Below are 19428 nucleotides of genomic sequence, written 5' to 3'. Positions count from 1 at the left end.
GCCTAGAGAAAGATCACCTGCCCAGCTCTCAAAAGTGATGCTGGCAGTACGGGATGGTTAATTTAGGGAAGTCCCTGTAAGGATGAAGAACTGATTTAACTTCACTTGTGTGAAGCACAAAACCAAACTCTTCTTGTGATTTATTATTTTCAATTGTTTTGAATCAAATAATTTTAATTTAAAATGTTTTATTTTTTTCTCAAAGGTTAATAGTGATTTGAACATAAAAGGACTTGTGTGCACAAGAAAAATGCTGCATGAAGGGTATACGCTTCTACTCTGTTTCCCACCCATCAAAATGCCAAGAAGAAAATGTAATTGATCAACATTTTATTTAACAAAAAGATCAGTTATCCAACACTTAATGGTATCAAACCCAAAAAATAGTTTTCTGCATTTTCTATAACAACTGTATTAAAAACCAGTACAAAATGTTTTCACTCAGCTGAAGTATCAGTTTTTAAAGAGCATCTCAGGGAGTTTACAACCCACATGTACAGATGAAGGAAAGCAAGAAACTAGACACAAAGCGTATAAGGAAACACAACTCCCTTTCTACTTGTCTTTGACAGTGTTGCTCTATGCGCATTTGTGCTCTTTACATGTAGTGTACTGAGGGGGGAACATACAGCTTTACAGAAACATGTCTATTTAGCATATTTTTCTATTAAACAGCTTGCTACATTTATAGATTTAATGGGTGATTTTATCAAGAGTTCACGTAATCGAAACAGCACTCCCAGGACTCATTTTGTATTGAGGGATATGCCAGAACATTCGCAGGTGTAAACAGCTGGGTCTGCTTCTTGATTTTATCACTGTCTTTTTGTTTGTTCACCATGCCAGACTGCTTTGCTGCATAAACTCCAAGTAGCTCCTTAGTCTAACAATTCCCAAAATAGGAGACAGAAGCCCAATGTAAAATCAATTGTATCCAGTATTTATGACAGTATTTGGACCCTGTAATATTAATATGTAAAGTCTAAGAAAACTATAAATAAGGTAGCAACTATAAAGGTTTGGGAATCACTGATCTAAAAAAACACTGTTTTAACAAGCCAGCAAGAGTCAAGGTTACTAATTGAATATATACAGATGGTAGCAAACTCATTTCATAAAGTAAAAATCCAACGCATACATGGTTACAATTCCAGGCCTGTTTAATTCACAGCTTATGGTAATTTTGCAATGGCATGGCTATCATTTACACATTCTGCTATTTGTAAATCAAGGGTTCCTGCTGGCAAATATTCCTCAAAAATTTCCATTACTGGAAAGAGTGCTCATGCCTTCTGAAAGGAACTGGGATCAACTGCTGACAATTTTGACAGGTTATTTTCATGGGGGATATTTTCTGATTTGTTCTGCTGCAGAAATACTTCAGATACAGAAGGTTTCTTAAAACTCTTTTAAAAGCACTCTGTAGTTTTCTCCCTGCCACCCATCCAAGTGACTGCGTAGTGTTCAATGATGACTTCTGATCTTTAGTACAAAAACAGACCACATGCTTCATGATGCCGTGTCTGGCAGTACACTCTCTACCAGTTCATGCATCCTGTCTTAAGGCACTTACCACTGCTTTTTATTTTTAAATACACCTGACAATTCCAACTGAAAATCTCTTCCTGTTTTAACAGTCTACCCAGCATATGTGCATGGGCACACACAGGCTGAGTGCTAACCTTTCAGAAACATGCTTGCTTAAACCCTTTCCAGTACACGCATCCTAGGAGTAGGTCAGCTCAGTGCTCTTTGCTCTTCATAGCTTTACAGTTCATCATGTTCCTCTTTGGCCTCCTGGTCTTTCAACTTGAATTCTTCAGCAGTAACTTTACCATTTCCATCTCGGTCCTGATTGGTGAACATATTTTTAACAATTTTTTCAAAATCAAAACCAGGAGCTAGTTTTCCTTTGCCGGAATCAACTTGAGCTTGAATGTATTCTGAAAACTGCAAGGGAAAGAAGGAGAAATCAGCTCACAACGCAACAGACATTTAGAACTGAAGAGAGAATTATTACAACTTAATTTAGGCTAATTAGCACAGACACATGAGGTTAAATCACACTATGTGGAGCTCGACAGGACGTTCCTCATTTATTCCAGTGGGTTCTGGACCCATAATAAGAAAATTGATTTCTCGTAATTTAGGGTGATATTTTTTTCATAATTTAGGGTAGATAAGTTGAGTGACTTAGGATCAGATGTATATGGAAAGAGGGAGGGTAATTCTGCATGCTGATACAAGAAATTCACATCATAATACAGGCCGCTACCTGCGTCTTAGAAGAAGTAACACACAACAAAAAAAAATGAAACACAGGAATGCAACTGGAAGCATCAGCATACCATCAGACTTGCTGAAGTAGCTTCAGGCATTATGCCTTTCATTCAATTCCCATAACTTTGATGGGGGGACGAGGGATGAAAAGGTTGCCAGATTGCAAAGTTAGTTTTCCCTAAAAATCCTTTTCCTGATACGTATGATGATGTTACTCAAGGTGATTAGACTACGTCTGACAGAAGTCATGCTGATGGCTTACCAGAAACAGAAAGCCCACAATCAAACACAGTTCTTCCAACTGCTGTAATCTACGGTGCTACTTCTTAAATAAGCTTCAGCAATGAGAGATATTTTTCACATTCATTTACACTTTTTAGGCCAAGCGCCCTCTCCCATCGCCCTGGCTCCTCCTTCCCCTCCTCACTAGCTATACGGATATCAACATCCCACCTCATTTGTTCTCTGGACTGATAAACTATTTTCTCCGCTGCAAAGGCAGAAATGGAAATAAATACAAGGGAGAGAAGATGGAGAAAGAAGGAAAATAAAAAGGTGGAAGAGAATGCGAGGAAGAGGAGAAATAAGTTTTGATTTAACCCCAACGGTTTGTTAAAATACTGAAAAGTCATCTCATGCTATTTCACAGGTCACAGCCTGCGCCACGAGTGCTGCATGCAGCACTGCTCCAACAGGGAAGGACACAAAACATAAAGACAGAAATGCGACAAAGAAGACTGAAGAGAATAATAAAAAATAAAATTAAATATATATAGAGAGAGACTTCCTCAGTTAAGAGAAAACACAGAGGAAAACCTCACAGAGATTTATATAATGCAAGGTGGTGTGGCAAAGGGAAGTGAGTTTCCATTAGGGCACCCAGTGGCATTCTTACACCAGAGACTCGTGGCACAAGCAAGGAGGGGGAAGGACTCGTTCACACAGCACACAATCCACCTGTGGAGGTTCCAGAAGGGAACAGAAAGCTCCTGGATACACCATAAACCTCCCACCAGCAGACCCTGTGAAGGCTGATGCAGTGAAGGATCACTGAACAATAACTTTGCCTCTTACGCCTGTTCCCTGCAGATCTGCTGTTGACCACAGCAGGAGACCACAACAGTAAACATACTCTTAAGTAGTATGGCCATTCTTGCATTTTTTTCTTTCCACTTCTCTCTCTAATGCTAATTAAATGTATTTTAACAGACTCTGGCTTCCTGTTACCTTGACAACCACCAACATGTGAAAAAAGACAAGTGAAGCAAAGCAAAGACAGACTGAATTCTTCAATACCTGACTACCTTGGTGATGGCAATAAGGAGAAAACCACTGGAAGTGTTTTCACTTAGCTTACCTCCTCTAAAAGAACCTCTCCATCGTGATTCTGGTCTATTTCTTCAAACAGATTGGGAGACACTTCACCGTTCCATACAAACATGTATCCTTCAGGCAAGCCAGACACCAGCTCCAGCAGTTCAATATCAAAAACTAACACGGCACTACCAGGCACTTCTCCTTCTGTCACAAAAAACGGCAAAGAGAAATTCTATGATTCTATTGTATTTATCCTTTCTTACATTGAAGAGTACATTTTCTTTAAGTCCAAAATAATATTTCTCTTCCAGCTCCAATGGCTGTTTCTCTACTATGATCCCCAGGCCCTGGGATTCCAAGCCCACCAAACCTTTCTGTTCCCTTCAGCAGAGGTGAACATAACATAAAGGAAGAGTTCATAATAAAACTGCATCTTTTTTTTTTTTTTTTAACTTGTAAAGCAAAAACTGTGTGAATTAATTAATTTTCCTTTATCTTGACAATACACTGTATATCCACGTGGTACTGACAGACTCAGCGGTATTGTAACTGCTGGGTATATTACTTCAATGAAACCACAGAAGGAGTTTAATTTATACTTGAAAAAGTTGAATAGAGGTCACCTCTAACTTCTGTCCAGCAGCAAAGAAACAATCAAAGTCTTCAGATTTGTGTGTATATACCAAACCAATAACAATCATGTAATGTTTCACACCATGGATATCAACTGCAAGTTGTATGATCCCAAATACCTATCACTGGTATATTCATAATGTTTTTTTTTGACATAACGTTTTTTCCCATTTTATGATGATTTTCAATTTATTATTTATAATCATGTGTTTTTGTACAACGGTGTAAAATGCTGCATATTCCTAATGCTCATAATTTTTCTTCATAATTATTTTGGAAACCAGGTACAAGTGAAATTGCTTTTTATCTCTTTTCACAAATTAATTCTCCATTACATTTGATGTGTGATGTCTGACAGTCTTTGTCAAATACAAACTGCTCTGGGGGTATTGAAGCTTACAACTTATGCAACCATTTCCATATTAAACCTGAGCTTATTGATTTTGGTGATCTCACGATAGACTCCTTCCCCTCCAGTCTTTAACTCAGAAGGCCAACAACAACTATATATACTGGGATATGAAAGTTCTTGTCACTTTTATATTGTTCTTTTTAATTACTGTTACCCTTGTCATTAAAAATTGATAAGCTTCAACACTCTGAAACAGGGATTCCCAAGCTGTCTTGAATGTACTATTGCTGGGGTTTCAACTGCACTGGTAAACAGAAAAATGTAGTTTATAAATTTTGAGTGTTCCCTGAATTTTCCAACACATTAGTGCTGAACCGTTCCATTCAGTTTTGTTTCCTGCATAACATACTGTGTGTCCACGAGTGAGCACCCCATTCCCTACTATCAAGAACAGTGTTTACATCCCTCTGCAACACCAGAGTGCCTGGAGCTTTCCGCTTTGACAACATGGCATCACTGGGGCATGTGTTCCCTTTTGTACTGGGTAAGTCTTTACACTGGCCACAGCAGTAATATGACTTAAAATGCAACACAGACAGTATGTTCATTGCACTGGGGAATGGGAGGACTGTCTAAAATAATGAAATGAACAAGCTCTAAAAATAATATTCAATCAGATAAGAGATCCTCGCCTTATATTCTAATGCACAGCAAATAACACAACCTGCATACATGCACGTCAGCTGCTCCAGAGATGCTAAGTGGATGTGCAGCAAGTTCCTGAACTTACTTACCCACTCCATCTTCCCCATACCCAAGGTGAGGTGGAATAACGACGGTGCGTCGTTCTCCGACACACATATCTTGAAGGCCCATGTCCATCCCCACCACCACCTGTCCAGATCCCAGGACTATATTGTAGGTCTTGCCTAGACTGTGTCTGAAAGAGTAAAAAAAAAACAAACTCAACATACTACAGAGAGTTTCTGTTGCTCAAAATTACCACATAAGTAGCAGTTCTAGTTAGCGTTCTGTCATTGCCCAGAATCAACCAGAATCAACTTCATGCCCAATGTTCTACCAAGCAGTTACCTGAAGTTGTTCTCAAGGTAGCAGGATACAGACAACACCAAACAGAAGTGTCCCTACTGTTGACAAGTCATCTTGTATTAATTATATGTTACTTGGATGAAATCCACTTAGAATCATTAATCATGCCAATTAAATCCCCAAAGCAGTTTATGTCTAAACAAGAGCTTTTGCATTTCAAGTATTTTCAACTCAACCAAGTTGGGATTTTTAGCAGATCTAAAAACTCCAGATGTCCCAGAACTACAAACCTATGAGGATTTGGATGCATTCACATGGATCAGCCATTCCTTTAATGTTAATCATTCACTATGATGAGTGAATTATCACGACAGCTGGGAAGAATATCACTGCTACTTAACCATGTTATTTTTTGAATGATACCTTGCTGCTGGTAGCTCATTTCTAAAATTATAAATTATCAAAAGTTAAAAATCCAGAAGTTAAGCATATTTGTGACTCTAAAAGAACAGTGCTATGTTAAGACTCAGTATGTGGTATGCACCACAACAGCAGGACCTTTTCTTCTGTCAGCCTCCTGTCATTGGTTATTTGGCTTGGCTGTACCACTGCAGGACGTGCCTGTACAACAGAGTATTATTTGCAAAGAAAACAATTCAGTGGATAGGAAACCAGCCTGAAAATTAGACGTACAGGATTCATTATCTTTGGTGCTCTCTAAACTGCTTTCGATAAGACAGCCTCAGTATCCCTTGGTTCCTTCTACAAAATTGAGCATTTCTGCCATATAAAAGGTGTTTTGAAGCTGAACGCATTACTTGTATACATACCTGACTACAGCATAACATCATGTGCTTCAACGTAAGCCAGCTTTTCAGTTCTGCAAGCTATTGTGTGCGCTGTGAAAATCTAGCTGCTTCCTATATTAATTATAACCTGTTTAAAAATAGCTTTCTCCAACTGCCATTCCATAAATAAAATATTATTTAGATGACTAATGCTATGCAAAATATGAAAGCAGAAAAACAAGCTAGCAAAAGTATTCTTGTAGCTGCAGCAATCAGTGCTGTGGATTTGCTTTAGTTGGATATGAGACAGACCAGAGCAGTCTCTGACTTCCTCATAAACCTACTGTCAACAGAAAGGAGGAAGAAGAACATTATCATCACAGGCATAACCAACCTGATTATTTCTCCATGCTGCCACTTATTGCAACAGGACAGGACAGGGAAATCAGCGCCCATGTGTGGGTTGCCTGATGGCGACCACTTACTGTACAACGCACTCAAGCTGGCTTTAGCAAGACCACACTGAGTGCTTCTCAGACCTCTCTCAGGAGCACTGCATCAGCAGGCTGCAAATCCTACCCATGAAACTGAACATAATTAGTTCATTCACAGGGCCCTGTGTGTCAGTCTGTTATGACTGCCCAGATTCCTGAATTAGCCCATTTGAACAAAATGCCACGCAGACAACCTGTTTCATCACTCTGCTTGTACTGTTTATGTTCTTTTCCAACACATTCCTACAACCTCTTTGTTTCTGGTTCTCTCTCTAAGAGAAGCGGTCTTTCTTTTCCTCTTCCTACTACACATCTTAGACAGACAGACAGACATAAAAAGAAAATCACATTCTAAATAAATGCTGTTTTTTTTTTTTGTTTTTTTTTTTTTGTCTTCCAGCCTGCTTTGCATGCTATTCATTCTGCCTTCACAGCTGCAGGGGACATTTTCTTTAACACATAACAGACTTACGTTGAGTCTAGCAAAGTACCATCCAGGAGTGAAGCGTTGTAGTGATACTTCAGGTAATCTCCTTTCTTACTCAACACAGTGCAGTTGGAAGGTTTGTAGTTGACAGTAATGCTGACCGAGTCTGAGGGGTTGTGGAAGTCAACCACGTGTATGTCAAAGACCAGCACTGCAGATCCTGGAATCTTTCCTAAACAGGAAGCAAATTAGGACAAGTAGAAAAAGAAATGGTACCCAAAAGGGCTTACGATGACCACATACTGTACCCAGTAGGAATATAAATTCCCACTATGTCCTCTACTGAATCATCTTGCTCTTCTTTTTCAGAACTAAAGGACTACATCTCTGCTATATGGAACTGCTGCAAGCTGCATCCAGTGTAGGACAGAGAACTAGTGGAAAAGCATTGAACATGCACTCCGTTCCATAGTGGAGGAAAAAATTCCATTATTCTGAATTGGAGAATTAGGCAGAAATGAAGCAATAAGCATGTATTTCCTGTGACCACCCTAAATGACTGGCTTTTGTTTCACGTACCAATTCATTATCGATTGTCAGAATTCTTTAGCTCTTCTCGTGCTTCAACGAATGCCATTGTGTATTAAAAGTTACATGTTCCTAATATGTCCTGATAGCAAGCAACTTCTTCCCCCCACTTCCCAGGATAATGTGCAATTGCATTACCAGCAATGCCAGACACATCCAAATACAGCAATGGGTTTTGTTGGTAGAGAAGTCTTAATTCCCAAATCAACAGCACAGAATTTGCATCCACAGAAGACAGGCTTCTCTTCTAAGTCACTTTTTCCAAATAACAACCCCGGAGGTACCTTTGGAAACACCAGCCACAAAACTGTGATTGGCTAGAAGTGTTACCGTATTTCAACCACTCATTGCAATCTTTTTAGGTATTAATGAGTCTTCCCAAAGGAATTTTAATTGTATGTTATACATACACAGACACTTTGCTGTTACATGCATCCACTGTTTACAGAGGCGGCTTAGGAGTCCACAAAACCTGTGGCTGTGGAAGGAACGGGGAAGAAAACTTAACACAATAAATTCCTTTAGCATACAGCACTTGTTAAGACACACAGGAAGGAATGCCACACCGCAGAGTTCCTGGCATCCAAGTACCAGTCCGTCTGCAACACTGATTGTCCAAATGATTTCAGGTCATCAAGTACCAGTCTGCCTGAAATACTAATTATCCAAATGATTTCAGGTCACCAATTACATGAGAAACTGTCCTGCAGTCCTATTGTCTTGCCTATTAGCTAATTAAAATAATTTTGCACATTCTGGGTATAATCCTGTTAGTTGTGTGCCCACAAAATAATGAACTAATTCATAGGCCTTTCAAATGCCAAAAAAGTGGAGCAAATACATTATGTATTTTAACTACATACAACTGCACTGAACAGCAAAGGAAACATCATTAATTGCTGGAGTCTTGAATGAAAAGTCAACCTCACCTCTTCCTTCTTCTCCATACCCAAGATGAGGAGGAATTATTATTCTTCTCTTCTCACCAGTGCACACACCTAGCAAACCTTCATCCATCCCAGCGATCACGTAACCCTTCCCGACATAGGTGTCATATGTACGATTTCGTGAGTAGCTGTGGAAAAATATTTTCTTTTTAGCAGTGGTGCTCCAGAAAGTACAGAAGTTTGCAATCTTGCAACACAATTCCTAAACCAGTTAAGGTCAAGCACATGATCATTAACTGTCACCAGAGAGACACAATGCAATCACTATGTTCGATGAATCTAGGCCACCACGTTTCATCAGTCCGTGATGCATATGCATCATTTACCAACCAATTCTGGACCCTTGCTAGGGAACAGCTTATTTGCAAATGCATTTCTACTTCATACTGACAAAACAATCTCACCTATTTCTGCACTTTATTACAGCATGATTTCTGTTGAGTTTAAGCAGCTGACAAAATCAGTTTTCTCCTTTAAATTTTCCCCTGCCCTAGCTCTATTTTAGTAAGTGCTTATCACCTAGATATAGTTTAGGTTAATTTTTGTGAGACGCCTATCTCATTTTGCAACCACAGCTATGTAGCTGAACTGCTACAAGCTGGAGGTGGGATAAATAAGCTCTACTGGGATGCAGATCATTAAAATGAGTCATGACTACAAACCAGTATCAACACTATCCCTCCCTTCTTAACCATGTCAATCACTTAAAACGTTGGTTGAAGGATCTGCTTCAACACCTATGGTAAGAATAAAACAAGCCTACAACAACAGATGACGTTTATTAGAAGGATGTGTCTGCCTTCTGCCTTTCTTCAAGGCATGTTACATGAAGGTACAGCACAAAGAAAGGAAGGCAGAAAGGTTTTAATTCATCTTTACAAGGTAAGGTTTTAATTCATCTTTACAAGGTAGCTCTTGGAATGAATGACACCAGCACTGAACCTTAGTTAATTCAGAGGCTTGCTGAACTGGTCTAAGTCCAGACAGCCCTGGCTGAGCTTCCCAGGATCTGTTCTGCAGCTGAATATTGCAGAGAAAGAAATGAAAGAAAAGATTATTAGAGCTCTTGACCCCAGCCATTAGCTGTGCTTTTGGCATGCTCCCTGTAGTAGTGACATTTTTTTTTCTTGGTCAGCTCCAAGGCTTTCAATAACTATTGTTAGCTGCTCTATTTCTTCACAGGCTTGTTAGACACGGGCCTTTCTTGGAAATTCTGCAGGAAGCCGGGACATGACACTCTAAGGAATAAACCTCATAACAACCGTCAGCTCTTTAGGATGATGAAGAGGCTACTGTCCACAAAGCATTTATTACTGTTTACTGACAACAACCCTAATATAAATACAACCGTGTCACTTTCAAGAATTTTTTAATCACAACAGAAAAGACAACATCCATTTGCTTCTCAAAAACAGAAACATTCTGTCCAGGTGCACTGTGGATAAGCCAGAAGTGCTTCACTTACATTTTTTATAAGCTGTAAGTTAAGATCTGCACTGATGGCTGGCCTCCTGCTTTCTACCCTCCCACGAAGCTGGGCAACTGAATGGGGAGATCAAGGTTGACCATGAACCTTCCTGCACCTCAGTTCAATTATTTGAGATACAATTCCCTGACTCCTCCTCACAGAAAGTTTTACACATGGCATACTATTCAGCTGATGTTTGCAAACTGATCCTGACCTTCAAGCAGCTGTAGAAGTATGAAACAATCTGCTTTGAGTTTAGTTTGCAAAACATTTTACAGTGTCTCATTTCCAATTCTTGTTAGCTACTCATAACAGCTTTTCTGAAAGCAGGTGTAGTAAAGTATTTCTCACTGAAAAGCAAAAAAAAAAATGTCAGAAAGCTACAATGGCATTATTCCTCATATAATTCTGCACATGGCGCTAATGTACCAGAGCACTTTGAATATGAAGTGACAGTGAACCTTCTTCCTTTATCACAGAAACCCTGTTGCTGAATTGTGACCCACAATTCTCAGGATGTAAAATGGGAATCGTATTTATGTTCTGTCCCTTCAGTAGTTTCACCTATTTGGCAGATAAACAACGGGGCAAAGACTATTCAAGCACACATCTAAAGCATAGACAGCTTCATCGGGTGGATCATGACCCCTAGATGGCGACTCTGACACTGTCAAAAAACAAAATAGGCCTTTACCTTCCTTCCCGTATTGAAAAGATTTGTAAATTTTTTATTAAGAGAAGACGCCAGCTCCACTCACAAAAAAGGAGTAGCAAAGAATTATATTTAGGTATATTATGAACCAGACAGACAAGACAAACTAGAAATGGCATCTGCAGTACTGAACAGTTTGGTTACCTGGAATCAAACAACGTGCCATCCAAAAGTGTGCCATTGTAATGGTATCGGAGGAAGTCTCCTGTTTGGCTTCTCCGCTCACAAGATTCAGGTACCTGCTGGTTCTCAATAGTAATACCGTCCTTGGGGTTATGGAGATCTAGCAAAACCACATCGAAGACTAGTGAAGCTTGGCCAGGGATCTCCTTACCTACAAGAGTGTCAGAGCAGAAGCTGGTTACAACAGACCATGTTCTAAAAAAAGCTTAAACATTTTTGCTGAACAAACTAAAAGAAAAACAAATTAGTGTAATCTCTTTCTAGTCAGTTATTTTACGTGTGGGTTTGTCATTTAATTCTCCCATTCAATTATTTCATTCTGTGCCTATTGTGATGCCATTACCTCATCAAAAACAAGCCTCTTCAGTAACGCCCACCTTAGTCAATGTACACCAGGTCCACCTGAGCTGCAAGGTTTAGTTTACCAACACATTCATTAAAGTACATAAAACATCCATCAATATACAAATGTTGTATATCTGCTCTTCCTATCCTGTCCAAAACCAGAGACCACATGATAGAAGCTGAAGAAGGGTAAATTAAGTACCTTAGTGAAGAAATACTTCTCCATTGACACACAAATTATCATATGGATTGCTTTGTCTGAGAACCAATGAGCTCAAGAACTTGTCAAATTTTTAAAACAACCACCTCTGTAGGTAACAAAGCTTTGTGGATTTATCACAATAAATGGTAATGAAGGGATGTGAAACTTCGTACATAATCAAGACATCCTTAAACATTAGAGCAGAGCAAGAATTTAAGCAAGGAAGAATTCCAAACTATACGTAACTACCCCCTCATTTAACATGGGAACCTCTATATGAGACCTGAAGGCAGTCTCATATGACTACTAACCCATCTTGTAGCCATTACTGGGGCATTCTTTGCAAAAAAAGGAACAAAAGTAGAACTAAATTTTATATATAAGTTTTCAGGTCTCCATGGCAGTCACTGGAAGAATTATACAGTCACGTGACTTCCACTTTTTGGAGACATTATTAACCACAGGTGATACTCTCTGAATGAAACTACATTTTTTTTTTTTCAACAATATGTCAACTAAGCAACTTAGTGCTCATATTATTTTTAAAAAGGTATTTTATGATCAGTCACATCCCATCCATAATACATTTTTAACCTCTCTTTCCAGTAGTTGTAACATCTCTTTCCTCTCTTGGTCCATTTGTCTGAAATTGGCAGTAATGTTGCCCAAGAATTTAAAATACACAAGGGTCAGGTTTGTTTTAGAATTTGGATGTACTGGATAAAAAAGGAGTAATTTTTACCATCTCCTTCTTCTCCATATGCCAGGAAAGGTGGTATTGTGATGATGCGCTTCTCTCCCACACACATTCCCAAGAGACCCTGGTCCATACCAGGAATCAGCCATCCAATTCCCACATAGGTATCGTAAGTTCTCATCCGATTATGGCTAAAAACAAGCAAAAAAAGCAATGTAAAGCCATAGGCAGGAACAACAATAATCCTCAAAAGTCACATACTATGCACAAGATATGTCACAACTTGCTGCTCCCAACATATGGGTTCATTGATTTGCCAAGGTCTTGCTGAGTAGCATTTTCCAGAGTGCTTAGCTATTTCAGAAACCTTACATGGGTTTTAATAACATCACTCACAAACATAATGGCAGCTGTTATTAAAGCATTATTTTCCACAGAACTTCAATGAAATACACAGGCTATAAACTTAATATCTCAATATTAAAGTGTTAATAGCTCAATGTCTCTAAGAACTCTGCCTGCTTAATTTATAAAGCTTGTATCTGAATTGAATAGCTGCGCTGCAGTGGTTACAAAAACTATTAGCTGACTAATTATAGACAGTAATACAAATACAGGGAATGAAATACTACTAAAAAAATAGACCTGGGCTGCTAATACCCACCTAGAAATAACTTATTGGTTTGAGTCAGTACTGCTGTCTCATAATGTCTGAATAAATTACTGATTTTTATATGATGCTAGCTTTAATTTCCTCCGAAAATTGTCTGTTTCTGGTCAATTAGCACTAATTGCCATAACTGTAGAGGGGAGAGGAAAAGACAGTTTCAGGTGAATCAGACACCTGCTAAAATAGACAAGCACACACACAGCTCAGCTGCGCACCTCGAATCAAAGAGGGTCCCATCTAAGAATGTCCCATTGTAATGGTATCGCACGAAGTCAGACACCTGCACTGTCCGAGTGCACTTCTCGGGTTTGAAGTAAGTCTGAACCTGCACTTCGTCCTCCGAATTCCACAGATCGATCAGAAGCACATCAAAATGGAGCACGGCATTGGGGGGTATCACACCAGCTGAAAAGCAAAACAACACAAGGGAGTTTGCTTCCTTTGCTCTATCGGACATCAGCAATAAGTGAACCAATCTGTGTATTCCCTAAAGCAATTCACGGGATACGACTCCATCCTTTTTGTGTTTATAACCCTCTGTATGTCCATCAGTCACCCGCACAAGGAGCTATTCAGGTGCCTGGTGCTGTACTTACACACGCCTTCGTTCCCATAGGCGAGCTTGGGGGGAATTTTCACGAACCGCCGCTCGTTCACGCACATGCCAACCAGGGCTTTGTCCATCCCAGCAATGAGCTGGCCTTTCCCCACAAACACGTTGAACGTGGATCCCCTGTCATAGCTAAGGAGGGAGAAGCAAGCAGAAAGGTTAGTGGCTCATTTATTGATTTATGGCTTCTGCTATTGAGAGCTTAACTGTACTCCATCTCCTCCCTGCCCTGTTAGCATAACTCTATCCAAAGGCAGCTGCCAGGGGAATGGTTGAATCCAAGTGTTTCTGAAACTCCAAGCCAGCCCTCCTCCGGTCCACTGCCCACCATATACCCAAAATGTGATGTAGTGGTGCGCAACAGGGATCCATCCTGCAGACATCCACAGCCCTTAACTACACGTGGTTAATTTACGCTTAATTTATGCAAGAAGAGGAAAGGGAAAAGGTGCCTTTGTGAGTCACAGCTATGAGATTTGCCAACTGGTTAACTACTTTCTCCTCTACATTTCCAGCTCTCATTTCACTAAGACTTAGCTAAACACCAAAAAATAGAGGCGTGCTTTAAACAGCAGGTTTGCCAGATCAAAAACCAGCATATCCAATCAAACAATCTTCTACTTCGATAACCCATTTGAAAGGTAAAATAAACCATTCGTAAATGCTAATGAAAGTTTTCTACAGAGCACTGAAAGCAGCAGTGCTAACACAACATAACACCAGCGTTGGCATAAGCGGTTCCTCTGACTGCCTCAAGCCACACAATGACCCCGCTCTGCTGTACCTGAGTTACTGCTGCTACTCATTGCCCAGAAAAATGTATAAACATAAGTCAGGATGCATTTCAGAAGCTGCCTATTTCTAAGCTTTCACTGCTTCCACTTTCTCAAATTCTTGTTACAATGTAAAGGACTTTTTTCTGATAAAAGGCAACACTGAAGAAAAAAAAAAGAAAAGGCTTCTGCCTCTGCCTGCTGAAACACTCTGGAAAGCAGCCAGTGGCTAGATATCACTAGGGAAATGATGTCAAACTTTACTTCCAAGACTGTGCACATCATTTCCACAACACACTGAGCCTCCTAACAGTCCCAGAGCCTCCAAATCCCTCAAATATTTCACTGAGGGATCTCTCTGTTTACTCTATGATTTTCTTCTGGAAAACATTTTCCTTAAAATAGACAACCCTCTATACACAGCAGTCACTTTCTGTTGCACCAGTATTCCCGCCCCCAGGCAAGGATGGAAAATATTTAAATAAGCTGCTGAAAAATTCTGCTGTGCATATAAAAACATAATCAAGATGTTAAGATTAATAACATTCTACAAAACCCTCAAAAGTGGAATTTTGTAGCAATTGACAAAGCTTGGCACTACGTCTGGGATGATCATAAAACAAAAAAGTACTCTTTTTTTTCTCTAAAAATAAACCTAAATTTTAAAAAATTGTTGATGCTAAGCATAGAACTGAACAAAGCAGTGAATGGACCCTGAGGCTTTGACCAACTGACTTTGCAGATTCCTTAAAGCTGAGCACAGTTCGTTCCTATTAGCAGAATTTACCACATTAACAGCAGATGCATAGGCAATAAGATTCAGACTTCGAAATTCAAATGATTTTGTGGCTATGGAAATAAAAAAATACACACTGATAAAAAGAAATTAATGAAGAAGGACGTTAGTTAATTACGTGAAACAGCTGTGATCAGTAAGACTTTGTAAGCAGCCCGTTAACAAGAAGAGCAGCATTACTACTTTCTGCTTGGAACTACCTGTAGAGAAAGGAAAGTTTAAGCCTCAAGAACACTTTCAGCAGTCGAAGAAGAAACAGAGTAAACCTGCCCTCACTTCAATGCCTGAAGTATTTTCAAGGCCAGTTTCACAGCAGTGTTCAACTACACTGATGCTGGGAAGCACCTTCATAAACTTAAAAAGCAAGTAACAAATACAACTGGTAAAAAATGGGTTTTCTAATAGGCTGATTTCAGGTATAAATTGAACATCTTTAACTTGTATGCTGTAAGTGATAAAGAATTTAAGACAAATATTCCAAAAGATTCCTTCAGTTGACCTCCAGAACACAAGAACTCCAAATTTTCCAGTAGCTCCTAAAACAACAGACCACTGTCATCAGTCCAAAAAGAGTCCCGTAGGTACAGAATAACAAAAACGTCTGTCAACATGAGCTGCCATCTAGGAAAAAAGTTACAAGCTGGCCACAGCTGATTTTTACAGCCTTTTGAAACGAAGATGGCCATGCAAGTACTCAGGTTAGATTGGACTGCCATCGTTATCATCTAGTTGGCAGCACTGACATTTAGAGGACCCGAAGTGACAAACGTACAGCTCTGCACAGCCCATTCCCTACCCAAATAATTCACAGCCTAATTACCAGGGGTGCAGAATTAAACCCAAGCCCCGTCAGGTGTCCTGCCCCAGTGCAGAACTTTGCTGGCACAACTCAGCACACCAGTGAGGGTGGCTCAGTGCACGCTTGTACAAATCAGAAACACATTTCTGCACACGGGGCCGGTTTCCAGACTGTCACATATTTTTTAAATGAGCAGTGAGCACGCTGCCTTTCTGCCTCCTCCGTTCTGCACCCAAGGCTCATTTTCCAAGACTGTGGGCTGCCAAGGAGTGCTCTGTCCTTACCGGGCTTCTTCCCTGGGACAGCACCAATGCCAGCGGAGCCACCAGCCACGGTGCCCTGCTCTTGGTGTGGAGCTGCGCTGCTGAAGTGGTGCTACCGGCACGCCGCAGCTGGGCCAGCCCAAAGGGAAGCGCTGGCTTTACTCTGTGGACAGCTATTTCCCTAAGACTGGAGATTTCCCTTGCAGTGCATGAAAGATTATCAGGATTACGGAAAATCTAGTTTGCTTTCCCTTCGCAAGCAACACTTTGATCAGCGGCAGTGAACGAGAAAACAAACAAGCAGTGAGCAGTGCCAGCATCCCTCACAATCTCCCGATCCCACTGTTTGGGCTTCCTGACCCCAAAATAACAGGAGGAAGGCAGCAGGACATTCCACTGCAGACGGGTCACGCTCATTTACAGGCAACATAGACAACTACTCCTTAGTAAGAACTGCTGAAGGACTCTTTCATTTCGGGTAAAGACTCCTCGTTTGTTGCAGTGTGGTAGGTTTGAGCCTCGAAAGGCCACAGGGGAGGCGTGGAAGGAAGCGGGCAGCTCCATTACAGGACGTAGCAGCAGGAAAGGGGCAGGATGGCGCTGCACGAAGGCGTTCGGTGACGGGACGTGGCAGTAGGAAGCGGGCAGGTATCGCTGCATGCAGTGGCTCCGTGACGGGTCGCAGCAAAAGGCACGAGGCAGGACAGCGCTGGGCTCGGTATCTCGGTGTCAGGATGCAGTCTCCTGTTCTCCATCCTGCCCGGACCCCCCGGCGGTCTCCTTCCCTCCAGCAGCAACAAGCCTCGACACCACCACGGTGGCGACCTCCGGGGCTCCCCGCCCCGCTGCCTGGTGGCTCGGGCCCGTCTCTCCGGCCCCAGCCGCCCCTCGGACACCTGCCTCGCTTGTTCCCGTCCCCGTCCCCGGCTCCGTCCCGTCCCCGGCGCCCCTCGCACCTGGAGTCGAAGCGGGTGCCGTCGGGGAAGGCGCCCAGGTAGTGGTAGCGCACGAAGTCCCCCCGCCGCACCGCCCGCGGGCAGCGCTCGGGCACGAAGCGCCGCTCAACGCTGACATCGGCCCCGTCCCAGGGCGGCTCGGCGGCGGCGCCGGGCACCGGCGGAGCCTGGCAGGCCGCCCAGCTCACCAGCAGCGCCGGCAGCAGCAGCAGCAGCGAGCCGCAGCCCGGGCCCCGCCGCGCCGCCGGCCCCGCCATGGAGGGCGGCGAGGGGTGGGGGGGAAGCGGGGCACAGCGCGCACACGGCCGCCAGGGGAAGGCTCCGCTCCTCCTCCTCCTCCTCCTCCTCCTCCTCCTCCTCCTCCTCCTCTTTCTCCTCCTCGCAGACGTGGATGCCGCCGGCCCCTTTCCCCCACAATGCTCGCACCCGCGGCGGGGGAGGAGCAGCCGAGGGGCGGCCACGCTGTGGGGACGGTGGCCCCGGTGCGACGTGGCGGCGTGGGGAATGGCGGAGGGAGCCCCTCGCCTCACGGCGTGTCGGAGTGGGAAGGGTGGGAAGGACCGCCAGGACCGTCTGGTCCAACCGCACCTCTACCACCAGTGTCACCCGCTAAACCATGTCCCCAAGCACCACGTCCAACCTTTCCTTGAACACCCCCAGGGATGGTGACGCCACCACCTCCCTGGGCAACCCGTCCCAGTGCCCAACTGCTCTTTCTGACAGAAATGTCTCTTCATTCCCAACCTGAACCTCTCCTGGTGCCACTTGAGGCCATTCCCTCTTGTCCTATCACTAGTTATCTGTGAGAAGAGGCCGATCCCCAGCTCCCCACAGCTTCCTTTCAGGTGGTTGTAGAGCGCAATAAGGTTTCCCCTTGAGCCTTCTCTTCTCCAGCCTAAACAACCTCCATTCCCTCAGCTGCTCTTCACAGGACTTGTGCTCCAGGCCCTTCACCAGCTTCGTAGCCCTTCACTAGACATACTCCAAGGCCTCAATGTCCTTCTGGTAGAGCAGGGCCCAAAACTGAACACAGCACTCGAGGTGTGGCCTCACCAGAGCAGAATACAGGGGGATAATCACCTCCCTGCTCCTGCTGGCTACGCTATTCCTGGTACAAGCCAGGAGCAATCAATGCTGGTGGCAGGCAACTGCACATTTTTCGTATCTTCTTGCTCTTGCAAGCCATGGTAATGACAAACAAGCACTGCTCACATTTGGATGGACTGATGGAGAACGGAAACCACTAAAGTCAGGCACGCCACTGTGGCGACAAATGCTTGAGTGCCTCAGTCGGCAGGACGAGAGTTCATGGGCCCAACTCTCCAATCCAGTGCATCTGACACACAGCTGTTTCACCCCAGCACCAGAAGGGATGCAGCCAAATCAAATGTTTTTAGAGTGCTTTCAAAAACTCTTGTATAATATTGACATATTGCCAGGAAATGGCTGCCGTTAGGTGATGTAACCCGTGAAAAAAGCTAACACCTCATGCAGCTCTTTAAAGATAACCAGATTTGTGGTTACAAATCACATCCTCCTTCCAACAATAATCAGGCTGCAAGTTCCAAATCAGCCTTGTAAAATATCCTTTAAACAAGCTGTTTCAATTGTCTGGCAGTTGCCTTGATTTAAATTGCCCTTTTTGATGTTGTTTTGTATAGGCACGCATTATTTTCTCAAGGACAACTCATAGCTCACCACTGGAGCATGTTGACACAACCAACGTGAAGATAAAGCTTCCACTGCATTTGGCCATTCTTTTTGCCAGCTGGCAACGCTTCCTTTCTCTGTTCCCATTTATTTAAGTTCAATGATTTTAAAGCAATTCCCCTTGGACTCAATTTATATGGCGTTTGTACTCATTACTCATCATATGTGTCAATAACTGTTCCCCACTTCTGTTGTAATTACCACTGCCTCAAACTGCTGTAGGTTACACTGGTGTATACTGACCCCAAAAAGAGCCACGTGTCAGTTCTGTGTTACAGAAACAGCAGGTTTCGTGCCTCAGCTCCGTTCTCTCTGTAGCCAATGCACCTTATAGCACATGGAGAGACCAAGATAGTGTTCAGACAGGT

At 42.4% G+C, this 19428-nt stretch overlaps 1 protein-coding gene across 1 annotated transcript; it reads right to left on the bottom strand.

Annotated features, from left to right (window-relative positions):
* Positions 1-313: 313 nt before the first annotated feature.
* Positions 314-17667, bottom strand: FKBP9 (FKBP prolyl isomerase 9). The gene is made up of 10 exons (XM_084510498.1): positions 17351-17667; positions 13750-13895; positions 13369-13558; positions 12529-12674; positions 11201-11390; positions 8859-9004; positions 7387-7573; positions 5377-5522; positions 3638-3801; positions 314-1950 (listed from the first exon to the last, which is right to left on the bottom strand). The coding sequence occupies exons 1-10, from the start codon at positions 17605-17607 to the stop codon at positions 1768-1770; spliced, it is 1755 nt and encodes a 584-aa protein (XP_084366624.1). The 5' UTR covers positions 17608-17667; the 3' UTR covers positions 314-1767.
* Positions 17668-19428: the final 1761 nt, after the last annotated feature.

This window comes from Aythya ferina (assembly GCF_964211825.1).
Source record: "Aythya ferina genome assembly, chromosome: 2".
NCBI lineage: Eukaryota > Metazoa > Chordata > Aves > Anseriformes > Anatidae > Aythya > Aythya ferina.
The sequence above is the reverse complement of the archived record's forward strand: the minus strand, read 5'-3'. Positions and strand labels throughout refer to the sequence as shown.

Excerpts from the sequence above, each read along its gene's own strand:
- FKBP9 (XM_084510498.1), bottom strand. The coding sequence starts at position 17,607 with ATGGCGGGGCCGGCGGCGCGGCGGGGCCCGGGCTGCGGCTCGCTGCTG. Across the intron at positions 12,675-13,368 it reads GGGACCCTCTTTGATTCGAG|CCATAATCGGATGAGAACTT; the intron begins GTGCGCAGCTGA and ends GCTTGTTTTTAG. Across the intron at positions 5,523-7,386 it reads GGTACTTTGCTAGACTCAAC|ACACAGTCTAGGCAAGACCT; the intron begins GTAAGTCTGTTA and ends TTACTCTTTCAG.